The sequence below is a fragment of the Symphodus melops genome (assembly GCF_947650265.1).
Source record: "Symphodus melops genome assembly, chromosome: 9".
In the NCBI taxonomy this organism is placed as follows: domain Eukaryota; kingdom Metazoa; phylum Chordata; class Actinopteri; order Labriformes; family Labridae; genus Symphodus; species Symphodus melops.
The window spans coordinates 11,298,290-11,314,296 of NC_136699.1; the positions used below are offsets into that span (position 1 = coordinate 11,298,290).

General features: G+C 39.7%; 2 protein-coding genes across 2 annotated transcripts; both read right to left on the reverse strand.

Annotated features, from left to right (window-relative positions):
• Positions 1-5,295, reverse strand: rom1b (retinal outer segment membrane protein 1b). Its single transcript, XM_079352897.1, has 5 exons — positions 4,550-5,295; positions 3,192-3,434; positions 2,523-2,710; positions 1,804-2,050; positions 1-750 (listed from the first exon to the last, which is right to left on the reverse strand). Exons 1-5 carry the CDS (start codon positions 4,697-4,699, stop codon positions 484-486), a joined length of 1,095 nt encoding a protein of 364 aa, XP_079209023.1. The 5' UTR covers positions 4,700-5,295; the 3' UTR covers positions 1-483.
• Positions 5,296-6,389: 1,094 nt separating this feature from the next.
• On the reverse strand, positions 6,390-15,831 carry LOC306828845 (uncharacterized protein). Its single transcript, XM_079351553.1, has 7 exons — positions 15,113-15,831; positions 13,353-14,964; positions 11,643-11,671; positions 10,620-10,748; positions 9,827-9,893; positions 9,570-9,677; positions 6,390-8,490 (listed from the first exon to the last, which is right to left on the reverse strand). The coding sequence occupies exons 1-7, from the start codon at positions 15,235-15,237 to the stop codon at positions 7,897-7,899; spliced, it is 2,664 nt and encodes an 887-aa protein (XP_079207679.1). The 5' UTR covers positions 15,238-15,831; the 3' UTR covers positions 6,390-7,896.
• Between the last annotated feature and the right edge of the window lie 176 nt (positions 15,832-16,007).

Genomic DNA, 16,007 nt, shown 5'->3' on the forward strand with positions numbered 1-16,007 from the left:
AGCAGTTAAAAACGTCTACCTTTAATATATAATTCATATGCGGTGCCATTTTAACACACTCCTAAGCATTTCAATTTCAGGTTAGTACAACAGCTAGATGAATAATACAGTGCAAATGGGATAAACTTTACAATCAAGTGATTTCAACTTTGCAAAACTTGAACCAACTCGCACAATATGTTAAAAAATATGTATTTTTTTGTGAACACTAAATCTTTTCACTCTTCTAGTTACAACAAAAAGTATTACTCATGAGGCCCAGCACCAAGGAGATGTTTGTTTTGGTGCCTGTGCAGAGCCTGATAGAATTTCATGCCTTGTTTTGGCCTTGTGTGTGGGGTTACTGCTGAACTGGTGGAGCATAAATCAAGCCTTACATGACAAAACCAAACAGGTGTTTTACCCGCTACCAACCATGAAACCTAGTAACATTCGTCATCTCCTACCCCTCCCTCCTCAGCTCATATTTCAGTCATTTCCCCTCTAGCTGGCAGAAGTAGAAGAAGCAGCCTTCTCAGTGGTGTTATCAGCAGCTTTCTCAGGGTCTGCAGCTTCAGATGGCTCTTGTGTAGCGCCGGGGTTAACTTGACCAAACTTTAGCAAGATGAGAGCCTTTGCTTTGAGGTCCTCAAAGGTTTCCTTTAGACCCTGCTCCAGGATATAACCCTCACTGTCCTCTGCTGGATCTTCCAGAGCCATGGCGCCTTCCACAGCTGTCTGCAGGTAGCGCAGGCTCAGAACTACGGACATCTGGACAGAATTAAACAATAAAAAACCTTCAAAATCAGTGCAAGGGGCAGTGTTGTCACCAAATATATGCTAAACTAGCTTAATGGGCTGATGTCTAAATCCTGCTTATAGGCCCCTAATGCTTCTCTTATGGATGTGCTGCAAAGACAAACTTTCTTAACCTCGTCATAAACTCCTATTTCAATAAATATTTTTTTCACAAGTGATTGTGGTTCATTTTAATCATAGGAGAATAAACATGATCATATCAGTCATTGTATTATGCCACAGGGTGACGTGGATAGAGATAAGACAAAGTCAATTTCAGACAATGTCAAAAATATTCACACTTTGAAAGTTGAATGAGTTAAGGAAACACCTGATAACGATTAGTGTGAGTGTATGAGTGTGTGTAAGAGTATGTCAGCGAGGTGAGCGTTTTATTCTCATTAATTGTCTTTAATGTTCTGATTTGGACATCATTTTTAGACAAGTTAAAAAAAATGCAAGCAAATGTTTTGTATCATTTAAAACACTGTCAATCAAAAGATTATGTTAATTCTGCATTTGTATAGGGTTTTTATTAAAGGAAAAACTATGCAGCCAAATTAAAGCAACATATTTTAGTTTAGCCCTAGTCAGTGCTGTACAACATATTTGGTTTTATCATAGGGCTCTTTTTTCCTCTTTTGTTTGATCTCAGGCTGCAAGATATTGGTTTTAGCAGCAATATCCACCTGCTATGGTGGACAACAGAAACACTTTTTGGCTTCGCATAAAAGTGTCTGCTTAGCAGAAGATGATGATGATAATAGTGAAATGTGTATATTAAGCTTCCTTTTGCAACCAGCCTGAAGTTCCGCTTTATTTGTCAAGGGATTTAATTAAGTAATGTCATCATAACGAGAACCCAATGATCAATGTCAAAGTGTGAAAATCAATGTGTGACATTGAGATTTTCCTTGTTTTTTTGTTTTCATGGCAACAACTGTTAGTTACATTTATGGGATAGTTTCATCTATTTTACTTTATTAAAATAATTGAAGTGTTGTTTTTCTCCATCCTGTATCCCACCTGTATCAAGATGACTGACAGCACACCAGGACCAGTGGAGTTCATCAGGCCCATGTAGTAGTCAGTCAGGGCCTGCCTGCAGCCGAGCTTGTGCAGATTGAGCTCCTCTGATTGGTAGTCGTAGCTGTGGTGGGCGCTGTTATCTGTCAGTTGGTTCTGCAGGCAGGGACGAGGGGAGCGCGGGTTACAGCAGCTGAAAGGGACACCGTCCAATAGGTAACGTCCGTCCACGTTACTCCGGATACGACTGAAGTCAGAAAAAAGAGGGGAAACAAGGGATAGGAACAGAGTATAAGGAGATTTTAAGAGAGATTAATGGCCTTAATTAAGCTTAAACTCCACTCTACACTCTTGATGAATGATCATTGCTTCTATGTAAGTGTCATCATGTCATAACCTTTCTGTTAACTCATCTCTTTCTCTTATTTCATCTTTGACTAACCTTTTATGTTTTCAGTTCATGACCAACCTTTCCATCTATTCTGCCTTTCACTTCCAAAGTAAAGGCCAAATCTATTTTTAAAACACTCATCCACTACCTTCACATCGTTCTTTTTTCCCTTGCCCTCTCTTTTCTTTACTTTATTGTCTGACCTTTTTAAATGTGAAGTCTAATTATTGGTCATCATTAAGTGCTCAATTTCCATCTTTTCTCTGTCCTGTGACCCACCATCAGTCATCATCTTTTCCTTGTTGTGTTTGCATTGTGATGCACTCACTCTTTGACATCCTTGGAGGTGAAATCCAGATATCTGTTGCTCACCCACTGAACCTCGAACCAGTCTCTGAAATTGTTGTTTCCACAACACTGAAACTCCACCTGCAGACGATCAATGGTCTCTTTTTGAAAACAGCGGCCTGGCACATCTGTGTCCTTGTAAAAGCGAATGCCGTTCCTCAAGCCCACCTGACAGCAGAGAGAGCGAAGGAGAGAAAAGAAAATGAAGAAGAAAAAGAGAAAGAAACAGGATTTCACTGTATGACATGCCACATTTTTCTGTTTTTGTTTTTTAACAGACTTATAGAAGAAAGGTTATGTGTTGTATGATACCTATTTTGCATGATGTCTTGTCTGATGAAAGAGTTGTAAAAGTTCATTCAAAAGTAAAATAGAAAAAAATTGGTTTCAATGTAATGGTGAAACAAGTGAATGCTCCAATTGTTAACTATAAAAGAGTTAAATGTCCTTCGACACACTATTACATTGTTTTAGGCCAATTCACACTGGGCTCTCTTTCAGCAACAAAAACTCAGGATGGAGCAGGAGCTATTATGTTTGGATCTTTATTTAGTTGTTTGTTTTTGCTCAAGCTAAAGAAAACCCCAGTTTTACTGAAGAGAAACTCATTCTAACACCCTCCAATTACTACCAAGTCGATCAATCCCACCTTCAGGGACTCCTCCAGGTGCCCCTGCAGAGCATAGCTGAGCACCACCACAGTGAAGAGCAGAAAAGACAGCAGTGTGGCGACAACAAACCAAGCCAGCAGGAAAGCTTTCCATCTGGGGAAGCGACTTGCGTCCAAAGAGTCCTGACACACACGAGTGGCGACCCAGTTGGTGCCGATGGAGGCCAGGCCCACAAACATCAGGATGTTGGGCACCACATGGATCTCTGTGTTGTCCATCACCTCAAGAAAGCAAGACCACAGTCAAAGATGGGAGCAACATATCATCATATCATGAGCCAACTGGAGGTCACTTTCTCTTCCTGCATTCAATTAGCCTTATCTGTTCTGAAGAGGACCACAGCAGCCAAGCGCTTCAATTAGCTGCTGATGCAAATATGGAATTATAATGACAAATTGAATTCATTGCCATGCTCATAGAAAAACTCAATTATGACTGGGTTTATTATTGGCTGACTTTTCAAAATTCTGTCAGCTGTAAAAAGCAACGTTGTTGTTTTAATATTGGCATTTAAAATGCCTTCACCTTCTCACATTATCATCCTGTTATCTATCCAACCAGAAAACATAATTTAAGTAATTTTCACTCCCTATTAAATAATAATTCTTGGTAATGATCTGTAAAAGTTCAGTAAGTAAAGTGCAAACTCATTGTCTAAATGATGCATTTCTCTAAAAAGGATAAACAAAGAACTAAACTATTGTAAATGCCTGTACGATCCCTCCTGACACTATTATGTTGTTAATGACAACTCAAGTGTTTCCTGCTATTTATTCCCTCTGATGCTTCTCTACATTAAAACAATGGCACTTTGCAGCACAAATAAAAAGTAATGAATCCTGGTTCTCTCACTGGACATCAATAAATATCTGAAGGCATGTGTTCATGGCCTGAAGCTTTCCTGTGCAGCCTGCTGCATATCAGTGCACCCAACCTTTTCAGATCAATCAGTAATCAATCCAAACCAATGACTACTTGATGTGAACAAATACATCAAACATGTGGTAGAGGTCATGAATTCCACTTGCTTGTCGAGGGACCACGTTTCAATAAACAATTAACCTCAGTTGCTTAGAAGATTTTAAAATAGGCCTTTTATGAATGTGCCTGAATGTCACAATGTGCATGTTCACACAAGTGTGTGTGTGGTGTGTATCTCTTTGCGGATTAAGATGAGATGCATTTGAATCAAAAGCAGCTCAAAGATGACACAGTCTAAAATCAAAACTTGAAGAGCAAACGAGCATGTTATATTTTTGTAATTAATCAGTGTTTTAACTTTGAACCTTTCAGTTGATGAAATTTTACTGGCATGTGTTCGTTTCCATCTCTCTACCTCAGCCCTGCGGAGCAGCTCAGCCTTAATATAAACACCCAGGAAAAAGACGAACGTCCCACACATCACAGCCAGCCAGGACAGCAGCCACAAGCCCTGTGCCAGATGCACCCGTCGCTGCTGGGTGAACTTCATCTTCAACAGCATCATGGCTCACAACTACGCACAGACCAACACAAAGACCAGAGAGCAAACACGGATAATAGATTGCAGGAGAAATTAGGGTGATTTCAGTTCAATCTGCTCGAAAATGTTACTGTCAGTCCAGAGGTTGCCAGCTGCATGTAGGAGACACTCAGGTCAGAGACTGGTAGTTGTCAGTCCAGGCCTTGGATGTATTGTTTGTCTAGTTATTAGCAGGTTGAGCTTATCCAAGTTGTTCCAGGTGAAAGCGATAAGTAGACAGATCCCCTTGACAATGAAAGACACCGTCGACTTCGGATGGATAATCCAAAAACTTTTCAGTTGTTTGCTGAAAGTGTTCCAAAAAAATATAATCCAAATCTCTGCAGAGAAAACCTTGAAAAGTAAGAACATGTATTTTAAAAAAGCAGTGTACAAGAAGAGAGTGATTAACTATTCCAGAGATGATGGGGTTGTCCCTCAAGTTAATTGCTGAAACCCCAGTAGTCCCCCCCCCTTCAAGAAGAAACCAATGATTTCTTCCTTTTGATGGGGTGTTTTCTTTAGATGGAACCCCTCTGTAATATGTATGTAAGCCCCCCACTAAACCGCTTCAGCCATGGTTGGAGGACAGAAACACTGGCTAAAGTTGAGAGTTTGAAGCCATAATCCCCAAAGAGAGTCCCTGGGATCCTATTAAAGTCCAGGGGCCAATAGGAAAACAGGCCAATGTCTGATCAGCAAACTTGTTCTGACTGACACGTAGTAAGGGAGGGACTGTCAGACAATTATGACAATTATTGACTTACCTTGAATTCCTCTTGCCCAACCTGTATGCCTCTGACAGACAAATAATGTTGCCCTTAAACACCGCCAATTGGAACAATTGAAAAAGAACATTATTCACATACAAAATATAGCCTTAGTAAAGTCCTGCAAAGATTACAGAAACATAAATAGCTACATTCAGGGGCTCAGATTAAATCTTTGAGAGTACAGAAGAAAGTTTTGTAACCCCGTCACACTGTTTTGGATTCTATTGTAGGAGAACATCATAATCTGTAGTTAGATAATGCAAAGGCTAAAGTTTTTGCATTTGTGTACTTGGTAATTTAAAATCCTCTGAGTAGTTAACTGTACAAATGTATCATTGGTGGAGCTCCTTACTTTACATCTTACAGTCTCAAACATTTGCTTGAGTACGGTCCTTTAACTTACTGGTGATGTTGCATTCGGAGGGAGATCATGTGCAGGTTTTTAAAAGGCAGTTATCAATTTATTGGCTCAAGTTAAGATAATATTCTCCCTGAATGATCTCAGTGATGTTGCGGAGGGCAGGGAATAATTCAAGCAAAGTGAAAGTAAGACAGTACGGGATTATGGATGCATTGCTGTAGGGAGAGATTGGTGGGGCTGGATCAATAGGATTAAGGTTATTAAAACTATTATGACAGCTTGAGTCAAACTGAAGCCGGCCTCATGTTAGCAACAGTTGACCCATATCAGTTTCACTTAGATCTCCAAACTCTCAATTGCTGATGTTGAATTAATGAGCAAACTTGTTCAGTCTTGAGTGGCAGAGATGGAAGTGATGGTCCAGAGTCATATACTGTATCTTAACATTTGGTGTCCCCATTAGCAAACCATGAATAATGGACAGATGACTGTAATCTGAGCTGTTTCATTAACTTAACATAAATATATTTATTGGTAGAACAGCTATTATGACGTAGTTACATTTTAAATGAAAGTACAACAACATTATTCATAATTGCACTATGCAGAGGGTGAAGTGTATACATAATGACACACTGGGATTACAATAACATTCAGATGTTGCTGTTGCACTGTATACAATTAGCATTTTCTTAATATCTTTAACATAATTACAGCTTTATGCATCTTCGCAGTTCAGTTCTCTTGTAAATACAACATCAGCTTCAATCACGTAACTACTAACACAGCAGAATGGGAGGGCCTCTACATCAAACATTTCATATATACATACATATATATACACGAACACAGTCATCATTTATTTACAAAAATATATCCTTGTAGATTATTACTATTATACATATATTCTGAAAAAAAATTCCGAAAAGCTTTCATGTTTTTTTCATAATTTTAAAGGCCGTTGTCGGCCTTTCCAGAATCCACACCAATCTGTTCAACATTGTTCATTAAGAGGAGAGGAAACAGTGGAGTGGAAAAATATCAAAAGGTATTCTGCTTGGCTAAAGTATGACTAACTGAAACTAAAAAAAAAATCTATTAGAAACTCAGAAGTGTGTGAAAGCAGAGCAATCATGTTTTATGAGCCGAGTGAGACCCACTTACTCCTGCACTGTGATGGATTTGAAAATGGGTTGGAATTCATTCTTCAATAACATCAGTCTTGTTTTGAAGTAAGCCCGTCAACAGAAAACTCCTCATGAAAAAATCGGATTTAAGTGAAAAACCCTTGATCAGAGACAGGCTGATGAATAATGCTGTAAGCAAGTGACCTCTGACCTGTTATCAACTGAATCCATCATGACTCCTACTTTAAGATTTTTGTCTTTGTTTGTTCTGCTCTGAAATGCTGTGTGAATGTGTTGATTTATTTTATAATGAAAATATTTGGACACTCAGTTCATTCCATTTTCAAGGCTTTAAGGCCTTTTTGATTCTAACTATTGATAACAGTGTTGATGGAGATTTTGCATTTTAAGTGATCAACATGGGAGGAAGGTAACATCATGAAGAAATGGACATAAAAAAAAGCAACATCTTAAAATGACTTCTTAATTGACAATGTATCTGAAAAGCTTACTTAAGTCTACACATTTGATCAGATTCAACTGTTTTTATATTGTTACCTGTTGCTATAATCTGTGTGTTAACTCTGAGGCGGAAATTATTTGCCTCTTATATAGTTAACTATTTTTATCCTATCTACTTCCTTTAAAATCTTCCAATTAGCCAATTTTTATGTTTCTACATCAAGCAGGGGTTTTCTTTCCCCATATACTTTCTGGCTTTTAAATTTTTTTGAGTTTGTTCAGTAAAATATATACAAGCTGTAGAAAAATTCTCATTTTTAGCAGAACAGTTACCTTGTAAATAAATGTGAATAAATGCATATATAGATTAAATAAAAAGAGAACATGGGTCCTGCCATGCTGTTGGATGCCACTTTCAGTCTGCCACTTTTTGCCTGTTTTGTCTGCTCCACCCAACTACTACTGCCCACTCTGGTGCTCCTTTCCACCTCCCACCTCTTTCTGGGCTTGCAGCTGCTCCATGAAGTCATCAAGGATCTGCTGAGCGGTTGTGGCCGTCACATCCACAATGTCCTGCTCCACAAGGGTCACTTTTACCCCTCCATTTCCCATCCAGCTGTCACCACCCATAAGGTCCTGCTGGAGCTGCGGTGAGGCGCCAGCATGGTTGGTGCTCAGTTGAAGCTGCTGCTGACTTTGGGGATATAGAGGTTGGGGTCTGGCAGCATAACTGGCTGCCATTTTCTTATATATGGCAGTACTAATGTCATTTACAGAGAAAGGTGGGCTGCACCTGGACTCATGTGGGTCTGAGAAACTGCTTTCATTTCCCCCTTGTTTGAATGGTATGAAGGCTGTGACCCTCTGCAGGCCTGCCTCTGATTTAGCCAGCCAATCCTGTGCTGCTGCTTCCTCTTTTGGAGTGTTCGACTGGTTGACTGCTCGTGGTGGGTCAGTAGAATGGTTGTTTGTGTCGGAGGTCATCAGCAACTTCTGTATGGTCTCAGCAGAATTAAAGTGCTTCTCCAATAACTCTTTTATCAAGCACGGCACCTGACGATAAAAAAACAACACAAGCATTACTCCTGAATCCCACAGTTTGACCTGCAGTGTCATTTCAGGAGGAGAGTTCAATCTGTAGTTGAACACAGTTTTAGTTGGACCAACTTGTCACATTGTTCCACAATCAATGTACGCTTAAAATATCAAACATTTTACTAAACAGGTAACAATGACAGATTGAATTAAAGAGAGAAAAGGATGTCAGCATTCGCTTTTGGTCCCCAGATTTCCTACCTAATAGACTAAACAGTGTCATTGTAAATATAGTCATGTACACTCCAGCTTGATTGATGCATCACTATGAAAAAGCTTCAAATTAAACATTAAGATTAGTTTTTACCTCAGTATGAGATTAATGCATATTTTCATGTGAACATGCTTCTTCACATTGTTGTTGTGTCTGTACTTTTACAGAAGTAAAAGCAGTGCACCGAGCAGTGATGTATCAAATATATTCAGGATATATTGCAAATATACATGATACAATAGGAATATGTGGTGCAGATTATATTGTTTTAAAGTTCTACTAATCTGCTACAAAGCTGTTGACCTACAGTGGCTATTGATGTATTCCCAGACTTTATTCATGTCTTTGACTGAGATGATCCTTTTCTTATTTTTCCTTTTACCTCTGTGATATGCTACATTGTGTAGGAGCCCTGCCAATGACACATCATCTTTAATTGTTTTGCACATTACAAGTAAAGTTGATTCTATATTTTGGGGCTCTTGTCCCCTTAGGCCACTTAGCCCTAATAGCCTCTTCAATAATTGATCTATAATTTCACCCAGAGTGGAGGTGCATTTTAGAAACATACAAAGTAGATTTTCTGCTGACTTTTACTTTATCATCCCAGCACAAAGCTCAAAAAACACAAAATTGGAGGAGCAATTCAAAAACAGGCTAAAATGTTAGCAATTACAAATACATGTTTCTTATTGTTACCAAAATGTAATTGATGAGGACTAATACGATCCAATGGCTTATTTGGTAAACTGTTTGCTATCTATTGTTGACAACTGTATGTAAAAGTGTTCAGAAAATGTCCAGTAGATGGTGCTGTGCTCACATTAATGTTCTCCAGTGCAGCCATGGTCCTGTGGGCATCCTCCAACTCTGAGCTCAGCTGGGACACACGGTTCAGTAGGTACTTCCTCTCACTGCTCAGGCTCTCTGACTGCACTCACACAAACAAAGCACATGATTGGGTGTTATTTAAATGTGAATAGAATAGCTCAAGGTTTGTGAGTGCAAAGAGATAATATCTCTCTTTTGTTATTCTGCCAGTGGCTTCAACTATCTTATCTCTATGCAACTTTTTCTCACCGCTATATGCAGATGTTCCCCCAACAGGCTATTGGCCTGTTTGGTCCCAGTGTGGGTCTCCAGAAGACTGCAAGGAGGACGAGTATAGAAGAAAAAGAGGAAAAGGAAACTATAAAACACCTCTAGCAGAATAGGAATAATTACTGGGATTTCTACACTATATTGTCATGTAATTATATTTTATCTAGGGGTTAAAGACAGCTGTTTCTCAAGCCAAGTGTCCTACTGAATACAAAACAACTGACACCAAATTTTGGCCCGGTGTGAGTTGACTATTCACACCAGTTGTTCCAGTCTGTTGAAGAATGTGTGGTATGTGCCTGGTGGGCCACAGCATTTGTTTGGTGACAAATACAGGCCTGACTGGACTTTCATTGCTGAGTCAGAAGGGACAGAACAGATGTCGGGACTCCCTAATACTCGGGGGGGAAAACAAGTCACTGCAGATATAGAAAACACATGGAAAAGAACAGCATGGGATGTGTGGAGTTTATCTGTATTTTCCATGGATCAATTAATCTATAGGAGCTTTTATGTAAAGCTATAGGGTGACTTGATAGCATTTTATTGATTGCAGTTTGTTCTGGAGGCTATGTGTGTGCACACGTGACACCATTTGACCAGCAGATTAAAGCTCTTGTCCTCCGTATGTATAGGATCATCACACCATACATGGAACACGGGTTCTCCTGTCCACTGTAGCCTTCACCATATTTTACGTGTACAAGTTACTAGATAAAAGCAATGTCGATTATCATGTATGTTGAATTGTGTTCTATTTATGACTTCAAACCTTTTATATTTCTCCTTGACATGGCTTAGCTCATCCCTGGTCCTCTGCAGCTCCACCTCCAAGCTCTCAATACAAACCACAGTCTGCAGCAAATTCTGATGAAGATCTGTATTCTCCTCTTGCAGTGCCCTAAAAAAGAGAGGAATGATGGGGAATTCTTTCTTTTTTAAAAACAACATAGCTATAAACGTATCAAAGAAATGGAAATATTTTTTTATCCACATCACAGTTCTTAATCATGAGCTGTTTTAATATAAAGAATGACATAGACATATGGCAACTAAAAGATGATCTTCCAGTTCTTACGAAGCCTTTCATTTAGTCGTTAAAACCCCATGGGATGTGTATGACGATTCTCTCATGTGCCTCACATTTGTAGATACATTGAGAATGATTTCATTTTGTGCAGTAAATAAACATTTTAAGACGTGTGTTTTTTCCTTGGCACCGTGTTTATTTAAAAAAACAACAAAGAAAAACACTTTTTAAATACCCTTTAAAAAACTTTGAAAATACTTCAAGAGATGTATACTACTTAGTAAAGTAGTTATCATCAGGTTGAATGTTTTATAAATCTGAATACTCAAATAGATGAAGTGATCTGTGCTAACCACAGGTCCAAGAGGCCAAAAACTACAAAGCTAAATGAGTGGCATGTTTTTAAAAGCTGCATCCATTGACATTCTGTACACACTATATATAACATGCAAGAGGGAACAAATATAATTTTTAGTGTGAGCTACACTTTAAGTCATTTGAAGTTTAAATGAATCTGGTGCTAATATCATTGTGTCCTTATTCTTTTTAGTTCCACTCACACACACATATATACTTTTGTTGATCAACAACTGGTTATATAAATGAGTTCCATAAATACAACCCTTCATGTTCAGGAGCGGACGCCGAGGGGATGCTCATGACTGCCATCAATAACTAACGACCCATCACATGAAAGAGGATGAGCAGAGGAAGAGAAATGTGAAAGTAGTAGAGGAAAAGCTGATTTCTGAGTGACACACTCACCGGAAATGATCCACATCACTAAGTGTTTCCTAGAAAAAGAATCAAAAGATAAGAGCAGAGTGAATAATAATAATAATTATAAGATACAAAAGACATATCGTAGGATCTAAGTGCATTCTTTAGATTTCTGAGCAGGTATTTTTGACTCATTCATTTTATGAACAAACATGCCTTAATCAAAGGCCACATTACATGACCTGCCTAAAACCTGTGGCCCTTATTCTTCTCAGATAAATAAAAAAGTGTTCTTGCTTATCATCACAGCTTTAACCTCACTGTTTCATTTGAGCTCCAGTTTGCTGGAGCACAGCCAAAACAATGAAATACACGTCCCTTTCCAAACACAGAAACAAATATTTACTCAGTGAACTGGAACTTTAAAAAAAATACCTTTTATAGTTGGTTATTTCTGGATTTTATTGTGAAAGGATATACACACACTGGTATAAGCAACAGTAGCATTTCAGGACTGATTACATGGCTTGGTGATATAGTTAATATAAAGACAGACAAACTGTACAAATAAGGAAATCAGGTTTTTATTGGGTGAATGTCTAGAAACACCCAGGATGCGTCATTAGTCCATTAGAACTTCTGTGTAGCCTACACGATAGATTGAATATATTATTGAGCTATGGTAGAGAGTTGCCCGGAAATGGTCTCCACGAGAATCAATTGGTTTAGTGGAGCTATACTGTTCCAGGTAAAAGCACCAATGTATGTGTGACTTTCTATATGCATCTGTGCACATGATTGACAAGTCAATCTCTGAATCCCACACTGTGACCCCATGGAAATAGGAAATGTTAGATAATGCTGTGTTTGTTTCTCAGTACACATTGAGAGTGTAAGCCTGGACAGACACTTACATAAGAGCAATGTGATATGTGATCTTCTCCAACAGCGTCACTCTCACATTTAGCATGGTGCTGGCTGCTACTGTAAGAAATGACTTACAATATGTGTAATTGTATTCTTACATTATCTAATTACATTATTCATGAAGAAGAAATAACGCTATTCAGGGATTTTATTCTTAAACAAAAACATTTAAATTGCTCAGTCAGGTATTTTTGTTTGGAGTTTAACCTTAAAGCACAGGACTATCATCTGCTGCAGTGCTGAAGAATGACTCAGCGTGCAATGCGTAATGTTTGACACGTCCCACACAGCCTGTGACTCAGCTACACTGCCTCTGCAAGAGAAGATCATTTCTAATGCTGATCCTGTTTTAACACAGAGACATCTTTCCTTCAGTACCCTGCTCTGCCATCATAAGATTTATGACTGATTCATTTTACTCGTTGTTCCTCTGTTTTTAATTTTCAGGCTCAGGAAATTAACCAAATGTAAAATTCACATGGATGTTGTAGTGGCATACAAAGTCACATATATACAATTTTTGTTTTCTGTTATTTAAATACATGGTTTTGATCTAATAAAGATTGTAAAACAACAATGGATTTTATGAATTAACGTAGAACAAGTTACTGAGTTAGATTGCCAATTAACTAAAACCTCTTTTCATGCATGAGCTACCACTTTTCGAAACTGTGCAAGCTGCTCTGCTTGGGACATGTTAACTTCTGAATCATTATCTAAAGTTTTGATATTCCCAAACATTCCTTTTTCCAAAATCATTGTTCCTGGATAATAAAAAAAAAAAAAAATCCTAATTAAAGCCCACACCCATTAGAATAATGAACTCACCCTGTGTTGTTTAGAGTGCCCCTCATGTTGTGAATGATGTCGACCACTCTGCTCTGAGCTGTGACTGGTCGCTGTGGAGGCAGTGTCTCTGGCCCTGGGTGACTCTGATTTTGTTGAAGAAGACTCAGACGCGAGGCCTTGTTCAAAACCCTTGGCTGAGGATGGAGGGGAGCAGGAATTCCCTTTGTGTCCGTGGCCGGGTTGTGCCTGCCGACTTTGGTGCTGAGAATAGTACTGGGTATGTTTACTAAGTGAGGCGGTCGGCTGCTGTTTGTGGTGTTGCCGTTGTTTTGGCTGGACGGATTCAGGGCTGGTGCTGGTGCCATCTGTGAGATAAGAACCACTTCGACTAAACCTGTCTCCTGACAAGGAGACCCCAGTGGGAGATGACCTTCTGTCTTTTTGGCTGTTTCCATGAGTTTTGTGGCGAGGAGAGTGGGGGAAGTGATTCGGCGGTGGACTGCCGTGGTATTTCTTAGATGAGAATGAGATGAGCTTGTCAGGGTTGGTACAGTCTGAGTGTTTGTGAGAGCGGCTGCAAGCTGCTTCCTCCTGTCTGTCTGGCTGTCTTTGACGCTGTGCCCTCTCCTCTTCTGAGCTTTCTCTATGCTTCTTTGGGGGGAGCTGGGGCTTTACTGGACTCGACGTTTGGGCTGGGGCAGGTTTCTTTCCAGAAGTTTTATTATTGTTCAAACCCAAGATAGTGAGATCTGAGGGACTTATAACCTGCTTTGTAATCTCATCTAGAAAGGCTGAAAATTGTAGCTTCCCCTGTACAAAATTTGACCTGGCTTGCTCCATCTCAACTTGAGTGATTCCCTTCCCCTTCTGTCCACTGGGATCTTGTCCTTTGGAAACTCTAGGGGACAGCACCTCCATGGACTTAACCTTGCGAATGTCATTATGAGGCGCCTTATTTTTGAGGATGCCTTTGCTGGGTAACTGGCTAGATGACACTGCTCTCTTGGGGCCAAGGGAGACCCCTAACAAAATGTCTTCCTCGCTGAAGGCCAGGCTTCGGTTCAAACTAGATGACTTATACAGAGTGTTGTAGTTCATGTGTGGCACCCTGGACTGCTCTTCCCCAACATCGCTGTCAGTACCCTGCAGGAGGCCTGCACTCCTGCTGTGACTTCGGTCAAGAGAAGAAAAATCATCCCTTCCCCTCTTGTGTGAGCTCTCATGGGTCTCACTGCAAACACTTCCCTTTTTGCCATGTTTGATGGTGGCAAAGACAGTGGGCTCTCTGCCATTGTCTTCCCTGAAACCTCTGCGAACATCAGCTATGTTGGAGCAGGACAGAGAGTGCTGTGGCTGCTCGGCATGACGAACAGAGAAAGGATCATTTGCACTCTCCTCTGTGTACCAGGAGGAAAAAGAGGATGAAGAATCGGTGGAAGAGAGAGAGGAGGAAGATGCCCGAGAAAGAGTTACAGGGGTTTCAGAGTTGTAAAGTATCTCATCCTCTTCACTGTGGTGAAATTGCTGTGTTTGATTACGATGAGGGGCATCATGATGAGGGTCATCATGGAAATAGTGACCATGTTGATTGCGATGGTGGTGCCCATGGCTGTCATCTGCAATTCTGTCTGTGACATCCAACAATGAGTACCTACAACAGAGTGACAGATGTATAAAAACCTTTAAGAAAGTCTCAATTATATTACTGCATTTAGAGGACTGATTATATCCACACTTTAATAACTATTGGCAGAGAATTTGGTTCCCGAATGAATGAAGGACCACAACAACAATCCTACCTTTGTGACTGGGGGTCTTGGTCATGGTGAAGCTGATGACGATGGTTTTGGTGGTGGTGCTTCCGTGGCTTGACTTCGCCAGGCCCAGAAGGGCTGTGAACAGGCTTAAAATAATTCTCCATCATTGGTCTCTTCCCTGGTGGTAGACTTCAGATCCCGTCCCGGTTAATGACAACCGTACAAGGAGCAGTGATGGTGATCAGTGTTGATACTCAGCTGTTTCCTTTGTTCTGCAATGTTTTTCCCTCCCTCTTTTTCTAAACAAGTAACAAGGACTTTAAAAAGCTCAAACAGTTTGAACACAAATTCCCCAAAAAAGATAGATCTCTAGATGTTTCCTGAAGTTTCCATTTGTTGTTCTCTGTTTCTTGCTGCATGAATGAGATCGTCTCCCTCAGCGGCTGGCTCTGCAATAATGGGATCATCGCTCATGAGCAGAAGAGTTAAATTCCTGGATTGTGCTTTTGCATCCTGCTTCATGTAAAAGCTTGCCGCTCATTGAACCAGCTAAAAGAACGAGACCTTTGTCCTCATACAGGAGACAATCGAATCAAGCCCTGAGGGATACAACAAGGTTAAATTAACACAGTGATATAACTTGAAAAGGGGTTTCCTGTGTATTTTTGCTGCCTATATTGGTTTAACTCTATGTAATTGTCATCTTGTATGATTTGTTTTTGTATTTTTCAGGTTTTACAAATGTAAAAAAAATATATAATAAAGAAAGATCGGAAGAGAAAAAAAGCAGGAACTGTGTGAGTATCAACTAAAGTTATTGAACTGCCCACAGCTGCCATATTGATTTTTGGGAGGATTCCTGCTACAATCTGGTTGGTTCAAATATAATGACATTTACTCTCTAGGGTTGATGAAATTAAAAAGGAAAAAAGAAATG